At 38.3% G+C, this 15,555-nt stretch overlaps 1 protein-coding gene across 3 annotated transcripts in view; it reads right to left on the reverse strand.

Annotated features, from left to right (window-relative positions):
* DENND1B (DENN domain containing 1B) overlaps window positions 1-15,555 on the reverse strand; it is a 223,955-nt gene that overhangs the window by 54,353 nt on the left and 154,047 nt on the right. For all 3 annotated transcript variants that reach the window (XM_042463240.1, XM_042463239.1, XM_042463238.1), the window contains 2 exons: window positions 11,963-12,008; window positions 10,815-10,916 (listed from right to left, as the gene is read on the reverse strand). In XM_042463240.1, the coding sequence (XP_042319174.1) occupies window positions 10,815-10,916; window positions 11,963-12,008 (148 nt within the window). The remainder of the gene's footprint in view (window positions 1-10,814; window positions 10,917-11,962; window positions 12,009-15,555) is intronic.

The raw sequence follows: 15,555 nt of genomic DNA on the forward strand, positions 1-15,555 counted from the left end.
ACAATACTGGCAATAGAAGTGCCCATTACCTATGACTGAGGACCTTACAACCCTTTAAATTTGACCATGTGACATGCAGACAAATTTATATCAACATCTTCCTGCACATATGGATGCTTGTCAGTAAACATTATGCACAGATTTTCCCCTTTCACCACTGTATTATCTTTAATATAGGTGTGAGTTTTTTCTTTTCTTCCCTCCCCGCCTTTTACTATTTCTTTCGTAGTAATAAATAAAGATAAAAAAAGAATGACAAAATAAATATCATTTTCTGTTCTAACACATAACTTATTAAAACTGAAAATCATGACTTTTTTTAATGGAGGATTTCCATCACCCTGGATGTACATATCAGATCCTTCTTTGAAATCAAATGGCCTACCTATATAGTTAAGAGCTCCATGGGGTCACAGGGCTCTGGGTCATGAGCACCTGAATGAAACACAGGCTGATGTGGAAGAGTCCTAAAAAGCTATGTAAGAATGAATATCCTTTTGTTTCTTCATGCAATAAGCTATGATTATTCCTACCAATGATGATTGTAATTGAAGCGTCAATCCAATTATCAACTATATTCTGAATAATGCTAATGAGAGCTGAACATGGCATCAGAGAAAAGACCAGCTCTACAGGTGATAAACCTTCACAGTAGTGACATTTTCCAGTGTAAAGTCACAGTTACTGTGATCTGATCAAAGAGACAGACCCCCATTGGGTCCAATTATAACCATAGTTTTGGAAAAGGAATTATTGAGTTATGATGTTCATAATCTATGCAGGAAGGCCTTGGCAGTATAGGTCTTTTCCCTATAGCTGTGATCCTTCAATTTATATCCAAGCTCCACAGATCCTGATAAAAGTTTAGCTGAGAGTCTGAGTCCTTTAATCCATGGAGAGCCTATACCAATGTTCACTTAAGATTTTTTAGGGAAAAAATCACAAAGAAAAGGGGAGAAATGCAATTTACAGTTACAGTTAAAAAGCAACACAGTTCAAATGACTGTTGTGCTGAAAGTTAAAAGAAACAAGTAGTAAACATATACCAAATACAATCTTTGAATAAGCTATAATGTTGGTTATACTTAAATAAACGAGGGCCTATGAAGTTGTGTGAAAGTCCTTGCCTCCCATGCCACCATTAGGGCAATTATGGCTTACAAGCAAAAATAAAATTCTGATAGACATCTAATGCATTTCCTTATGAGAAAGTGCCAATGAACTCAACAGAATTTGCTGCCAAATAAACAGGGAGAGGATCAGACGGCAAATTAACAATGCTACCAAGTTTATCTTCTCTGTTCCACCATACCACCATCTGTGCAATAAGCTCTACGGAGGGGTGATATACAGACATCAGATGTGTATAGGGAAGTTTCATCTAGTTTTTAAAAAATTCTTTAAATCTAAGAAATTGTTCTCTCAGATTGAAACTACACGTGTTAAACATGTCACAGACAACTGACGCTTTCATTTTTATTTGCAACTTTTTGGGAATCACTGTTCTAGAGCCTTGCTGTTCTAGAGTTTGGTGATAGCTCTTCCTATTCCCTGTGTGCCTGATTAGCATGCTTCCTGCCTTAACTCTCATTTCCCTGGGGGCTGAAGCTGCAGATAAGGATCTCAGGTGATGCAGGACATGACGAGCAGAGGGAGGGCACAGTTGTGTGAGTTCACAGGTGCCCACTGAAAGAACTATAGTTACAGGTAAGCAACCTGTCCTTCTTTGTGAACTCTGTGGACTTGCACAAATGGGAGAATATCAAGATATGCACCATAGGAGATGGGAGTGTCATGTGAGACAAGAAAATAGCATGGCTGTCCAGAATGTGGCTTCAGCCCTGGGTATTGCATTCATTATGTAGTGGGAGATGAAGGTCAAAGAATGGAACCATGTAGCTGCTCTGCAAATGTCCTCCAAAGGAACATTCCTCAGAAAAGCAGACATAGCCATAACCTTGGTGGAGTGGCTGCACATGTAAGCTGGAGGGTCTTCCTTGATAAGTTCATAGGCTAAGTAGATGGTAGAGATGACTCATTCTGAAAAACTCTGGGAAGAGATGGAGCCCTTTCTTATCAGAAGAGTAACACGAGAAAAGTTTCTGGAACCTGCAGAAGGCTGCAGTCCTGTTCACATAAAATCCTAGCACCTGCTTAATATCAAGGCAATGGAGGGTTCATTCAAGGTCTGAGTTTGGGTTCTGCATCAATGCAGACAATGCAAACATCCTGATTCATGTGAAAGGCTATAATCACTTTCAATAGAAAGAAAATATCTGGAACCCAAAGGGCACACAGTTTTCCCACCCCTCTGCTGATGTAATAACCAACAAAAAGGCGATCTTCCATTTGTAAGTAGATGGACATTGCAAGATGCCATGGTTTGAGAGGTTTCCTGGAGAATTAGGAGAGGACCAGTTCTAAATTCCACTGAGATGTTGGGCCCAACACTGGAGGGTGAAGGTTCTTATAACCCTTCAGAAACCTTTAACCAATGTGTTCTGGAAGAAGGAAGGCTTGCCAATGATCTGGACACTGGATAATATTTACACCAAGCAACACTTGATGGAAGAGAGAGAGAGCTCTATGAAATAAAGAGCAGAGAAATTCCAACAATTTGTGCCTGAACCAGGAAAGTCACCCAAGGCAACAAAAAGGAAAGAAACGCTTTCCATTTATATGCATAGGGGTGCTTAGGGGCCTGCCTATGCACTACAGCAGTAATGTGCTTAATAGCATCAGGTAGAGAACCTAGAGAAACACTCTCCAAGCAGTCAGCCTAAGAGTGTCCAAGTCTGGGTGTCTCATATGCCCATCATGAATCGTGAGATGTTCTGAATGAAACAGCAGAGATGGTTGCCCTGAAACAGGAGCAGAATGAGCCACAGCTGCCTGGGCCACCATAATGTGATTAGGATGCACTTTGCCTTGTCCCTCTGGGTTTTGACTAATACCTGGTGATGAGGAGAAACAAAGAAAAAGCTTAAACAATGGGGCCTCGCCAATGAGACAGGAAGTGATTGCCAGATGTGCCGTTCACCTGATGAACCCTGGAGCAGAATGTCTGGCACTGGTTGTTCTGTGCTGAGACCACGAAGTTCACTTTTTGAGTGTACCATTACGTGAAGACCTTCCTGAGCATGCTCAGATGCAACTTTCACTTGTGGCAAGAAACTGTGGTCCTGCTGAGAGCATCTGCAAGATATGTTACTCTCCTAGAAGATGAATCATCCAGATGAAGATGCCTCTGTTGATACACCAGTCTCATAGATGGAGCATGAGTTGCAGCAGGGTGTTTGATTTCAGTCCATTTCATTCACTGAAGTATTTTTAGTTGTTGTTTTTGAACAACCTTGCCATACAGAAGAAGCTCAAAGACCTGAAAAGCCTTTTCCACGGCCAACATTTCAAGAGCACTGACGTGGAGAATACTCTTTGGGCGCCCAATACACTCTGATAGAGAAACCTTCTGAATGAGCTCCATGTCCTTCCATGGAAGTGTCCATAATGACTACTGCCACACCAATAATAATAATAATAATAATAATAATAATAATAATAATAATAGGCACGCCAGCTTAAACATGTCTGGTGTCAATCATTACACCAATGACTAATGGACACTTCTCAGGCTGGTAAGATTTCAACAAGGAGAATCTATGACATGATCAAAACAGAACAGGAACCAAGCCTGCAGAAGCTTCATGTTGAGCCTTGCAAACAGTGTCACTGACATTATGGCGAGCATGAATCTGAAGAGCACTTGAACATTTGTTGCACACACTCATGCTGGTACCTCAGTGTTGCTCTTGCCATCAGGTAGAAATGCTGTGAGAACATGAGTCCAGGCTTCGATAAACTTCACCTGCTGGGATAGCTCCAGGTGAGACTTCTTGAGATTGACAATGGTTCGAAACAGATGGGCCCAAAGGAGAACAGTGAGGCCATGTCAGCACCGTTCGTGCCAGGACCGCAGCAACCACGTGTGCCCAGTCCCAATGCGGCTCGCCACTGTGGTCCTGAACTGGGATGCCAAAAGGAGTAGATTCTATCTGCTTCTCATTGCCTTGGTTCTTTTTTATTGCTGCAGTCTCAGCGCAGCTTCAGGCTGTGGTCAGGGCATACATCACTTAAACACCACGTCCCCACCACGTCCATCAAACACACATGCTCGTGTGTTTCAGGCCAATGAAGCCCAATGAGTCCAGAAGTCAAAGCCTGAGATGGATGTTGTCAACAAGACGGGCTTGAGAATGGGCAAAAAGGAACCAGTTATCGATGTACAGTCCTGGATATAGGATTCAATTTTACTCTAGCAGGAAATTTTTACACATTTTCCCACCCCACCCCAGATTATTTTAGGTCCAAGTGAAACCTGGCTTCCAGGTCACTTCCTGTTGAAAAAAGGCCTCTTCTGGGACTAAAAAAGCTTAGAGTGAACAGCAACAACAAAAATTCTTAGAAAATTTGTCCCGTATTCTAGAGGGCATCTGCGACTCCCCTCTCTCCCCCCTCTCTCTATATTTTCAAGGGATGTGACAGATGGTATGGTCCTCCAAAGTCCCCAAAATGATACCTCCAGCACCTGAGAGTTGCCCACCCCGGCCTAAATGGTTTGAGATGTTCATTTGAATGACTCTTGGCACCCATAAGGTCCGTTAGAATACCACTAGTGAGTCATGTCTTCTTGTGATATTAGCAAAGTATGACAGTCTCACTTCAGTTATCTTAGCTTTTAAGAAGAGGTCTGGCTTGATTTGCTCTGAGGCCCATTTATTTGTCTTTTTAACAGTCCACAGTATCCATAAAACTCTTCTCCTGCACCACATTTTAAATGAGTTGATTTTCTTCTTTAAATGAGCTGAACTTTCTTCACTGTCCAGCTTTCAAAACCATACTCAGAAATTAAAAATACAGTGGCTTGGAAAATCCTATCTTAGTATCCAATGATATATCTTTACATTTTAAGATCTTACTAGTTCCTTCATAGCTGCCCTTCCAAGTCCTAGTCTTCTTCTGCTTTCTTAACTGCAGTCTCCATTCTGATAAATGACTGAGCCAGCTTATGGAAAATTTTGGAACTACATCAATGTTTTCATTGTCTGCTTTAAAGTTATGTAAATCATCTGTGGTCATTATATATAACCTATGTTATGATAAATTCAATGGAGTATGTTAGGTATGATCACATCCAGACTTACAATTGCAAGAAGTGCATAAGAAGAAAGAAAGGCAAAAGCAAACATGGTATCCAAATATTTCATATATAAATAATATATTCTAAATAGACATTCCAAGTCAGAACCATTAGGTCTTCTAACACTGTATGATACTTTATTGAAGATTTCCTCTCCACTCAACATCTCCAATTGTATTTCACCTTATTCCTGTCCCTGTAGTCAACAGGGAGATAGATTAACAACAGAAGACTTAAAAATATGTTGACATAAAAAGAAGCAGCATTTTCATATGAAAGTGCACACAAATAAATTAGCAGACGTGGGAAATGAGAAAGGGTTGGAAAAGAAAGAAAATGAAGGTCTATATATAAGAGTGTGTGTTTGTGTGCTTGTATTGTGTGAGGAAGAAAAATAGCTACCAGAGAATAAAGGGTTATGGCATAAATCTAACAATTTTCTAGACAATATCATATCAAGTAAACAAAATTAAGCCTTGTACAGTGAGGCCGTGTCATACGCAGGCATGATATATGTGGCTTTCAGCATATGCGCCTTGGCATGCCCTGGAAAGGGTAATGGTGTGTGCGCCCATGGCATGCGGCCGCACCACAGGCACGAGCCCATTATTTTTAATGGGGCTCGAGCATACGTGGAATTCCCCTTACGTGGGGGGGGGGGGAATGGATCCCCTGCATAAGGGAACAGCCCACTGTAGTTGATTTAATATGGGTGACATTTTAACCTGGTAAAATCTACTTTTATGTCAATACAGCCTGTCTTCCTCACATTATCCATGGACTTAACTAGTCTAGTACTTTATTATCAGAATAACAATATTTTGAGAGACAAACATGTACTCAAGTCCCTTAAAAAAAAAACACACACACACACACACACACACACACACACAAGCTTTTGGGTGGACAGCTAGGACTAGAAGATACACTGCTGACTAAGGAGGAAGAGAAGAAAATGTCTTAGTGCTGAATCACAGAATTTTCCCCGAAGTTAGCAGGAGGCTTCTGGCAGAAGAATGACATCATGTATCAGATGTAAAAGAGTACCATACCTAAATATCACAGAAGGCTCTCCAATACAAATTACTAAATATAACCAAGATCTTCTTGGGTAATTACACTGCCAATAATCTCCATTTGCCACATTTCTCTGGCTGGAACACTCCTGATTTCTAACCCACATAAGAGAAGATTAAGCATAAGGCATTATCAAGGATAATGTGAGGAAAGAATTCCTAAAACCACACTGCAGGATTCAATGAATAATCAAAATAGGGCTTATTTGTTGAGCAGTATTATTATTATTATTATTATTATTATTATTATTATTATTATTAACGTTATTTATACTCTGCCCTTCAGCCCTAATGGCTCTAATTCTTCCTTAGAACTGGAACATGCTTTGGTGCGGCTTCTAGACTCTTAGGACACATGTATCATTTAAACAGCATACTTGCAAAGTGACTCGAAGCAGCTTTATTTTGGCCTGTCTGTATCAGTTACATTGGTGGACAGGGATAACACAGGATGTGACATACACAATGGGATATCGAGAGGTCTTGAGAAAGGTCTTTGCTAAAGTTTATGCAACTGCATGTGTAAACATAAGAAGTCCTTTGGATGTAGGATCACAGTTTTCAGTAGCATTCATTGGCTAGATTGGAAAGAGCCCTACTGTGAGCAGTAAATGCTTTCTACTAACAGAAGGCACCTTTGAATCCAAGCCCATGCTTCATACAGTACTGTAAGCACATACATATTACACAGAGAAAGAGAGAATGTCTAACATGAATTCTTTCTCAGTCTGTCTTTCTGTTTCTCTCAGTGTATCTTTATAAGCAGATCTGCAGGCATAAAAACCTTAGGATCAAACATAAAATTGCAATTCCCAACCCCCAGAACCGAACAGGAGTTTCTATTACTAAATTCTACTACAATTTAAGATTCCAGTCTAACTGGCATACAAGAAAAACAACACTGAATTATGCAATTACTCTATCAAAAATAAACCCCCATTCCTAATGAAGTACTGTTTATTTAGGGGAGAGGGTTATATCTTTTAAATGTGAGACAAATCCACAGTGAAATGATAAACTGCAAAAGCCAAGTATTCTTGGCAGAAGACAGGAATAGAGCTTTTTTTTCCTCCCAAAAGAGAAACAAAGGATTCCTGAAAAGCCTTACATTGATTTATTTTTCCAATTTTGAATACCTTAGGAGTAGCGGAACTGCTACTGGCATGCTAGTATTACTAACAGTCAATAAATCTAAAATATTATGTGTGAATATTGGAATGAAGCCATTAAGAAGATTACAGCACACAACGCAGCAGAGGGTCCTCATGAAAAAAGGACGAGTAATTCAGGACAACTGTGACCGCTGACCTTTGAACAGTCAAGACCACTGGTCAATCTGACAAACTAATAGAGTTCACATGCATAGAAAGTCATCTAGCCTGTAAGTATAATTTAAATGTTTTAGCAAATGATTTAAAAAGGCCTGTTAAGTCTCAGGTAATTTATTAAACAGTTTATTAGACGCAATACCAAATAGTAATGTTTTTCAGATTTAAACTGATAAACTTTTCTTTAAGATAAAAAGCCAACCAAAATAAGTAAGACACTGCAACATAAAACTGCAGCATGCAAGGCTCTTAACCTACCGTGGAATTAGCTGTAGTTACAAACTTCATACAACAATATAAACTTAAGTCTTTCTGGATATGCAAAGCTTTGTCACACGGCATGAGAGCAAAAAGGAGTTTTAATGAAGAAGAGCACTAATATTCTAGGAATCCATATGGATTCACTTTTGGAATATGGGAGTAAATTTAAAGCTTCATTTGTGTGTTCTTTTTTCATCTGTCTTCATAAACTATTGTATTTCATCTGTTTTAACATTAATGTTCAGTATGATGCACAGATTCAAATATTCCTTTTTACTGTCCATCAAATATTTACTGAAATTCTCATATTAGATATAAACTTTTCAGTCTTACTAATTCTTAATCACACACTACATGGTGCCAATAATATTGCTGCAACATACTGTCAACCTTGACACAAGTACACAAATACTTACACTTACTATTTATATACAATGTTGCTCTTTGTTGAGTTATAAACTAAAAAAACTATATAATAGTAATACAGCTGCTCTCACACAGTCAATGTTTGTGGGTGTTTTTAATTAGCAAATTAGCCCCACAAGAAATGCTTTCATGCTAAAGGAAGAACGAAAGTGATCGAGACAGTCAAATATCATGTAACAAAACAAACCTTGTTTTAGTAGAAGGAAAACATTCACATTATATAGAGTGTAATTCTACTTTAGTTACTTATTGTATATGGAATGTTGTATTTTTGTAAAAGATTCATTGTCTATTCAGTGAACAGGAAACCCTAATTAATATTAGTAGCTTGTAGGCTTCTATGCAGTTGCAACTGCTATGGGGGGAGAAGTAAGTATATTTTCATCAATTATTTGTCCCTGTTCAGTTCCTTTCCATGCACGACAGTCTAATATACAGACCAAAGTGAATGCATGAGCCTGCTTGTGTCATAGCTCTAAATTATCTGAAACACCGATCAACCATTACAGAGAAATTTTGTATTTAATCCATCCCATTTTTGTAAGAATGTTAATAAATCATGGAGATTGTTCCCCAGATGTACTTATTTAAGGGAAAGCAATGCAACTATATGTTTCAGTTACACAAGTGGAATATAAATAGAGCTACATTTGTAGGCCTCTTTTCACATATAATGTATGTAAAATGCTTTCTTTGCATCAAATCCTATGTACAATGTGCAAAACCAGTATATATCCAGGCCTAATAAGGCTGCTACCCGGAACACTGTAAAATTCACATCATGATTTTCTGATCTGCCCACCAGTTTGTATAAACTTACACCCTGGCATGTTATGCTTTTTATCATGAGAAAAGGTGGACTGTGGCCTCTGAACACAATATAAAATCTCGGGCAATGTGAAATCCCCACTGTGTTCACAAACATTATGCTGTTCGTAGAAGATACTTGAGATTTCAGAACTCTGCATGTGCATTGGAACTATTATTGTGGCTCTAGGGTATAATTAAATCATTTAATTGTTGGTGATTTACATGGCACATGCGTGGATGACCATGCTCCTTAAACACACTTTCACATGCACAACTGACTGTGTATATTTATTTATCTATATACAGATATTTATTATATTATTTTGATGAATAAAAAGATCAGTGAATGACTATTTTGGGCACAATATAACAAATTAATATCTGTTCTATATATTCTGTTAAAGTGGGCTATAAATCTAAAAATACTTTCCTAAAGCAAAAAGAGCATGAAAAAAAAAATCACATTTCCCGAGGAAAGAAATTAATGCATTTATCTAAATATGCAATTGCTTCTGGCCAAGTCCAATTACTTCAAAAAGTACATAATATATAAAAAATATCTTAATATAAGGAACTAAATATCTCAGGCAATGCAACTGAATTATCATAAAAGCAAAAATAAAATTCACTGCTGTCATATTGCTTTGAAGTACTACATTATTTTTAAAAGCTTGTAAACCTACAGCATTTCATTTTGGAATAACAGAAAATAATTTCATTCCCATTTTACGACATTTATTAACATCTATACATGCAACAACTTCTACTGAACTCTGCCACAAAAAAAATGCATATGATAAGGCAGAAAGGGTTCCCCCTTCCCCCAGAACCATGTTGCAAAGAAAACTAAAATGCTATTTTTGGGGTATCTATTTTACATGAAATGTGAAATATGTTCCATTATAAGCAGCAAGGGAATAAGATCAAAGTCCAAGAGAAACTGGCACTTAATTTATCTTCCTTTACAGACAAAAGACAGTTTTCGTCATTTTCAAAAGGATCCAATGTCTTTTATGACAAACTGGGTTTGCAGTTTAATTTACAAATAGAATTATAAGTAAGTAGTCTTTGCTCTGCCACAGCAAATGACAAACAGAGTAGGATTTTCAATTCATGCAGTCCTCAGCAGGATAGGAGAGATTAAAATAAAAATGAAATAATTTAGAGAAAACAAATAAATGTTTCAGAAAGTTGAAGGGGATCAAAGTGTGTATTTTCTGACCCCAACTGTACAAGCATTTCTTATATTGACCAGTGTCATCAGATCATTAATTAAAAGGAGATGTGCTGGCAGGTGGCAAGGAAGCAGAAGCCGATAATTGGCCCCCTTCTTCTTTTTGCCTTCAAAAACTCCTTTCTCTTTTATTATTTTTTTTTGCAAGATATGCCACTAGGCAGACAGAAATGCCTACTTTGTAATATAATGATTAAGATGAGATGAAGAGACTCTTACGTTTAAACCAGCTATGTCTAATGAATGCAGCTAGCTTTATAATTATGATCCTTTTTTTGCAAGAAGTATAATGCTCTACTCAAAATGTCCTCAACTGTCAAAAACAGGTAAAAATACAAAACATCCTTAAATAGGAATTCTACAGCTGGTGGCATGGTATATTTTTTGGGAGGGAGAGTGTTTCAGTTACCGAAAGCAAGCAAAATGTCACTAATTCAAGAAACTAAAGGGATAAAACCAACGAATGAAGCCCCTTGGCTTACCACTTCACTCGGCAGGTTGCTGAGGTCATTAAATGGTGTTTCCAAAGTGTTTGTGTCAACATTTAGCATCACCACATCCTCAAGCGATTTACTTTTCACCCTCTGTACAAGGAAACAAAATAGGGGACACATATTTTAATGCATTGTTTGCTTTTTTAATATGGTAAAATATTGTGTTTAACAGGGAATTCAGTGTAGTAAGACACACACAAAAAGGGGAGCATTTTCACAGTCCGCATTTTGTCCTAAAGAAAATTATTTTTACACAATGCTTACTTTAAGGGGTAAAAATCACCACTGGAGAATGGGAGCTTAGACATATTTCAAGCTATCAATAATAATTTGCCACAATTACTAAATGGAATTTCTATAATTAGACACAAGATACCACCAGATAATAGCTGCTAGGAGGCAACAGTATAGCAACCTATTGCCTTCCTGTCTTGCATGTGAGCTTCCTAAAAAGCACCCGGTTAACCACTTCAGGAAACAGGATGTCAAACCCAAAAGATATCTGGCCTGACTCAGAAGGGTTCCTCTTACATTCTCCGCTTCATAGCAAAACACAAGAGCAGGAGGCTTATGCGTCTGTTTAACTTATGGGGTCAGTGAGGCAGATTGTAATGGGCAGAACCATATGAATCACACACACACACACAAAAAAATACCCTCATATGATCTGAATATAGTCAGTCCTCCATACAGTGGAGAACAGGGAAGAATTCCTGAAGCAATGCTGGGCAGAATTTCTAGTTAGCTGAACTATGTTATCCCAGGTGGCACCACTTATGGCAAGTTTCTTCAGCACTATCTTAGAGCACTCTCCTGACTCACTGTAGAAGGAACTGGAAAAGATAGCAGCTGGGTATCAACACATTTGGTAGAATTTGGGAGTATGCCTGGGCCCATGTATGTACTTACCCATTCACCCATACCCATTCATGCTGACCTGCAGATTTGGAGCATAACTTGTATCCCTCCCATCAAATCTCTGGCAAGGCCAAGAATTCCATTTTTTTTCCCTCGAAGAAGGCTTCACTTTTTAACTCTACATACTTTTCAGGAGGAAGGAACAACTGATGGGAGATCAGGCCATTTCCTCTATGGATAAATAAATCACAGCAAATGAAATGGAATACTTGACTCACCTCCATGAGGCTGAAGTGAACTCCAATCAAATATGGCATTGGTGCACTGAAATTTAAAAAAAACCCACATATATAATACATTACATGTAATAAAAATACAATACTTAGGAAAAGACAACTTTTTAAATCCTATTTGCCAGTTGTGTAATGCCACTAAGACATGACAGTTTCTAACTCATAACGGAATTTACGTTCTTAACTGAGGCAGTATTATAATGGTTAATATTGAAATCCTACACACTACTAACCTAAGACTCAAACCCTATGAATTTAGTGGGATCTATATCTGAATGCTGTGAGATGATAGTCCCAAATCCAAAATCCAGTTCTTATCATTCTAGTAAATAAACTGATCCATTAATCACACAAAATTGTTGTAAAGATTGGGAGAATATAGAGAAGATACCATGACTGCTGTAAATCAGAACCAGGCAACCTTTCTGATGGGGATTTCATTCCCTTGGGAATTTTCTGACAGGGAATGTATGCTAGCAGAGCACAGGGCTGAGAGAACAGTGCATGAAGCCATAAGCAGACTAGTCCATCAACCTACTCTCTCCTTCTCTCTACCATTCCTTTCTCTCTTTTCATATTTTTTGCTGCTTATCAGCCTGCTGGGGAAGAGATATATCACTCTTGTGCAAACCTGAACTGACTGCCTGGTAGATGTTACTAGGCTGCAAGCCACATGAAATCATGTTGAAGAACACAAGTTACTCCCTGCTGTTCTAAAACATTAAGTATACTGAGTGGACACCACAGTCCACACCTACATCAATGATGTTTACATCAGTGATTTGATTTAGGTGTAAAAGAGTTGGCTAACAGTCACCTGAAATATAAAATTACAGTGGTGCCTCGGGTTACGAATTTAATTCGTTCCGCGGCCGCTTTCGTAACCCGAAAAACCTTCGCAAGCCGAAAACCCATAGGCGCTAATGGGGAAAAGCCGCGTTTCATGCGAAAAAGCCGAAAAAAGCACCAAAAATTTTCTTCGTAACCCGAAAAAACATTCGTAACCCGGAACAATTATTTCCTATGGGATTTTTTCGTATCCCGGAAATTTCGTAACCTGGGTATTTCGTATCCCGGGGTACCACTGTAATGCCCTGTGAAATATAAAAATGGGATTCATTTGAGCAAAAGTATCAACTACAGCATTTTGTGTATTAAAGGGATCAAATGCTTCTCTAATACTCTTCTAAATATGTATGAATAGCTGCCTACATACCATGATGGAATAGAGTGTGTACCCATCTGAACAAACCAAGGTCATAATCCTGTCCTCCACAGAAAGAGGGCAAGATGAGACAAAGATCAACCATTTATGACATCGCACCTTAATAGATCAGGTGGGTAGCCCTGCAGCTTCCATAAGCCCTAGTCAGTGCTGAGAGACCATGGGAACTACAGTTCTATATCTGGAGCTATAATTATCCAGCCTTGCACTAAACAGTGTGAAGAACCCACATTCTGGGGATTCATACCAAGAACAGAAGCACTTATTTGCCCAGTCACTAGAAGTTTAAAGGAAAGAATGGCAGAAAAGACTTCAGAAAGACCATCTCAATGCAGTAAGAGCAGAAAGTAACAGTGGCCTATCCTTGGCTTCTTTCAATTCTTGTTAGTTACTTAAAAAGTCAGGTTATCCCACACCTAACTAGAGATTTAATTGAAATCCTACCCCTTGGAGAAGAATATGACTAAACAAACTGTTGCTATTAGTGTACTCCTTCATAACTAGTTTCTCCTACTAATACTATCAAACAAGAAAAGACAGAAGCCCCATAGAGCAAGTTTTCAGTACCATGGAGGACTTCAGGACAGAAAGGAAGAAAATGCTCTTGTCACAATGAGTGCAAAATTGGTTTTAGCTCACAAAATGGCTACATGTACAGATACTGCTCTGTGCCTTTTATGTTTATATTTCCTTATGTAAGGGGGGAAATTCCTCTGGTAGATTTTGTAGAACAACAAAAAACAAAGCACTGTAAAATCAACCAGACTTGATCAACAGGAAGAATGAAAAGGTTGGGAGCCAATGTACTTTGAACAAGACAAATAAGATTTGGTTAGTATGCAATTTACTTTCCCCAAACATTTGTATTTGATGAGCAAAGCTTATTTTAATTTTATTTATGCAGAGCTGTTACCAAATCATTAATGATACATTCTAAGCTACAGAACTCAAGCATTTTTAATTCCAAAAACCTTCTACTAAATGGCAAGCATTCTGGCCAGAGTATATCAGATCCAGTATACAGCATCTAGTCTCTTTCTGAAATGTGGTTATGCTAATCATTTGTTCACCAATTCCCAATGGGATGCTAATGCAGCTGGGGCTGGGTATCCCAAAAGGATTCACAAAACAGCTACAAGATACTCTATGACTGCAAGCTTTGCGTTCTTTCATTGGTTAATCACCAGAAGTTCTTCAGCATCCCTTTAAAGAATTTTCTCTCATGGGAGAACATAGCTCACTCTTGGCTGCATTCATGCTTTTTCAACAGCTATAGAATGGTCAAAATGACTTGAAACCAAGGCTAGGAGATCTCTCAAACATATTCTTTGTATTCTTAAATAAATATTACTTTCTAAAGTTCACATCTCATGCAGCTTGCCCTATGTTTTCCCAAACAGGTGCCCATTTTGATGGTATTGATTACCTGTCACAGCACAGTCTTTTGTGCTCAGATGCACGTGGCCAGCAAAATACAAGGGTCACAGGAGGGATTCAACAAGGGAATGACTTGCAATATAGGGAATGTGTGCTGGGACCAATTTATGTCCCTCATTCATGACATGCATCGTAGGCATCAATGACCTAACACCAGGTTCACCTGAGACACAGCAATACAGTATCACAAACCAGCATGAGGCTGCTGGTTGAAGCAGAGAGAGAGAGAGACTAAACTGAGCTACAGCAAGATTCTCTTACAATTCAGGCAGTTCTGGAAGCAAAACTTTTCTTCACACCACTTTAGCATTGAGTCTTTTCAGTAAACTTGACAGAGAGCCATGGTATATTTAAAATCATACATGAGTTCCAGAGTGACATGCTGCTAAATACATATTACTGTACTACTCACAACAGTACCAAAAATGTGCTGTGGGTTTTCCCCTTTTTTCATGTAGTGGCATTTTCCTTTTACTTTGGGAATTTTAACAGATGAGATGGTATGTAAAATGTCACTTTGTGGGTAAAATCTGGTACAATTTACATGGTAGTTAGCTTTGCTGGTGTAAAATTAAGATGGTGATGTAGTCACATCACAAAATGTTACAGTCATTGGGCCAATGATTAAAGGCTTGAATTTACACTCAGGTATTAATCCCAACTAAACCAGTTTCTTACTGGATGTGATTAGGCAAGACATTCTCACTTCCTAATTGTAAAATGGAATAATGATAAGCATTAGTTGAATGAAAAAAGAGTGGAAAGGTGTACAAACTGTTTTGTACTTTGTAATGTTCTATAAATTACTACAGTTACTTTTTCTGATACTACTATTACTATTATTTCTAAGAGGAATAATATATAATAGAGCCAGTGTGATAGTTTGAGTGTTGGACTATGACTTTGGAGATCAGTT

The sequence above is a fragment of the Sceloporus undulatus genome, chromosome 4 (genome assembly GCF_019175285.1).
Source record: "Sceloporus undulatus isolate JIND9_A2432 ecotype Alabama chromosome 4, SceUnd_v1.1, whole genome shotgun sequence".
NCBI classification, from domain to species: Eukaryota; Metazoa; Chordata; class Lepidosauria; order Squamata; family Phrynosomatidae; genus Sceloporus; species Sceloporus undulatus.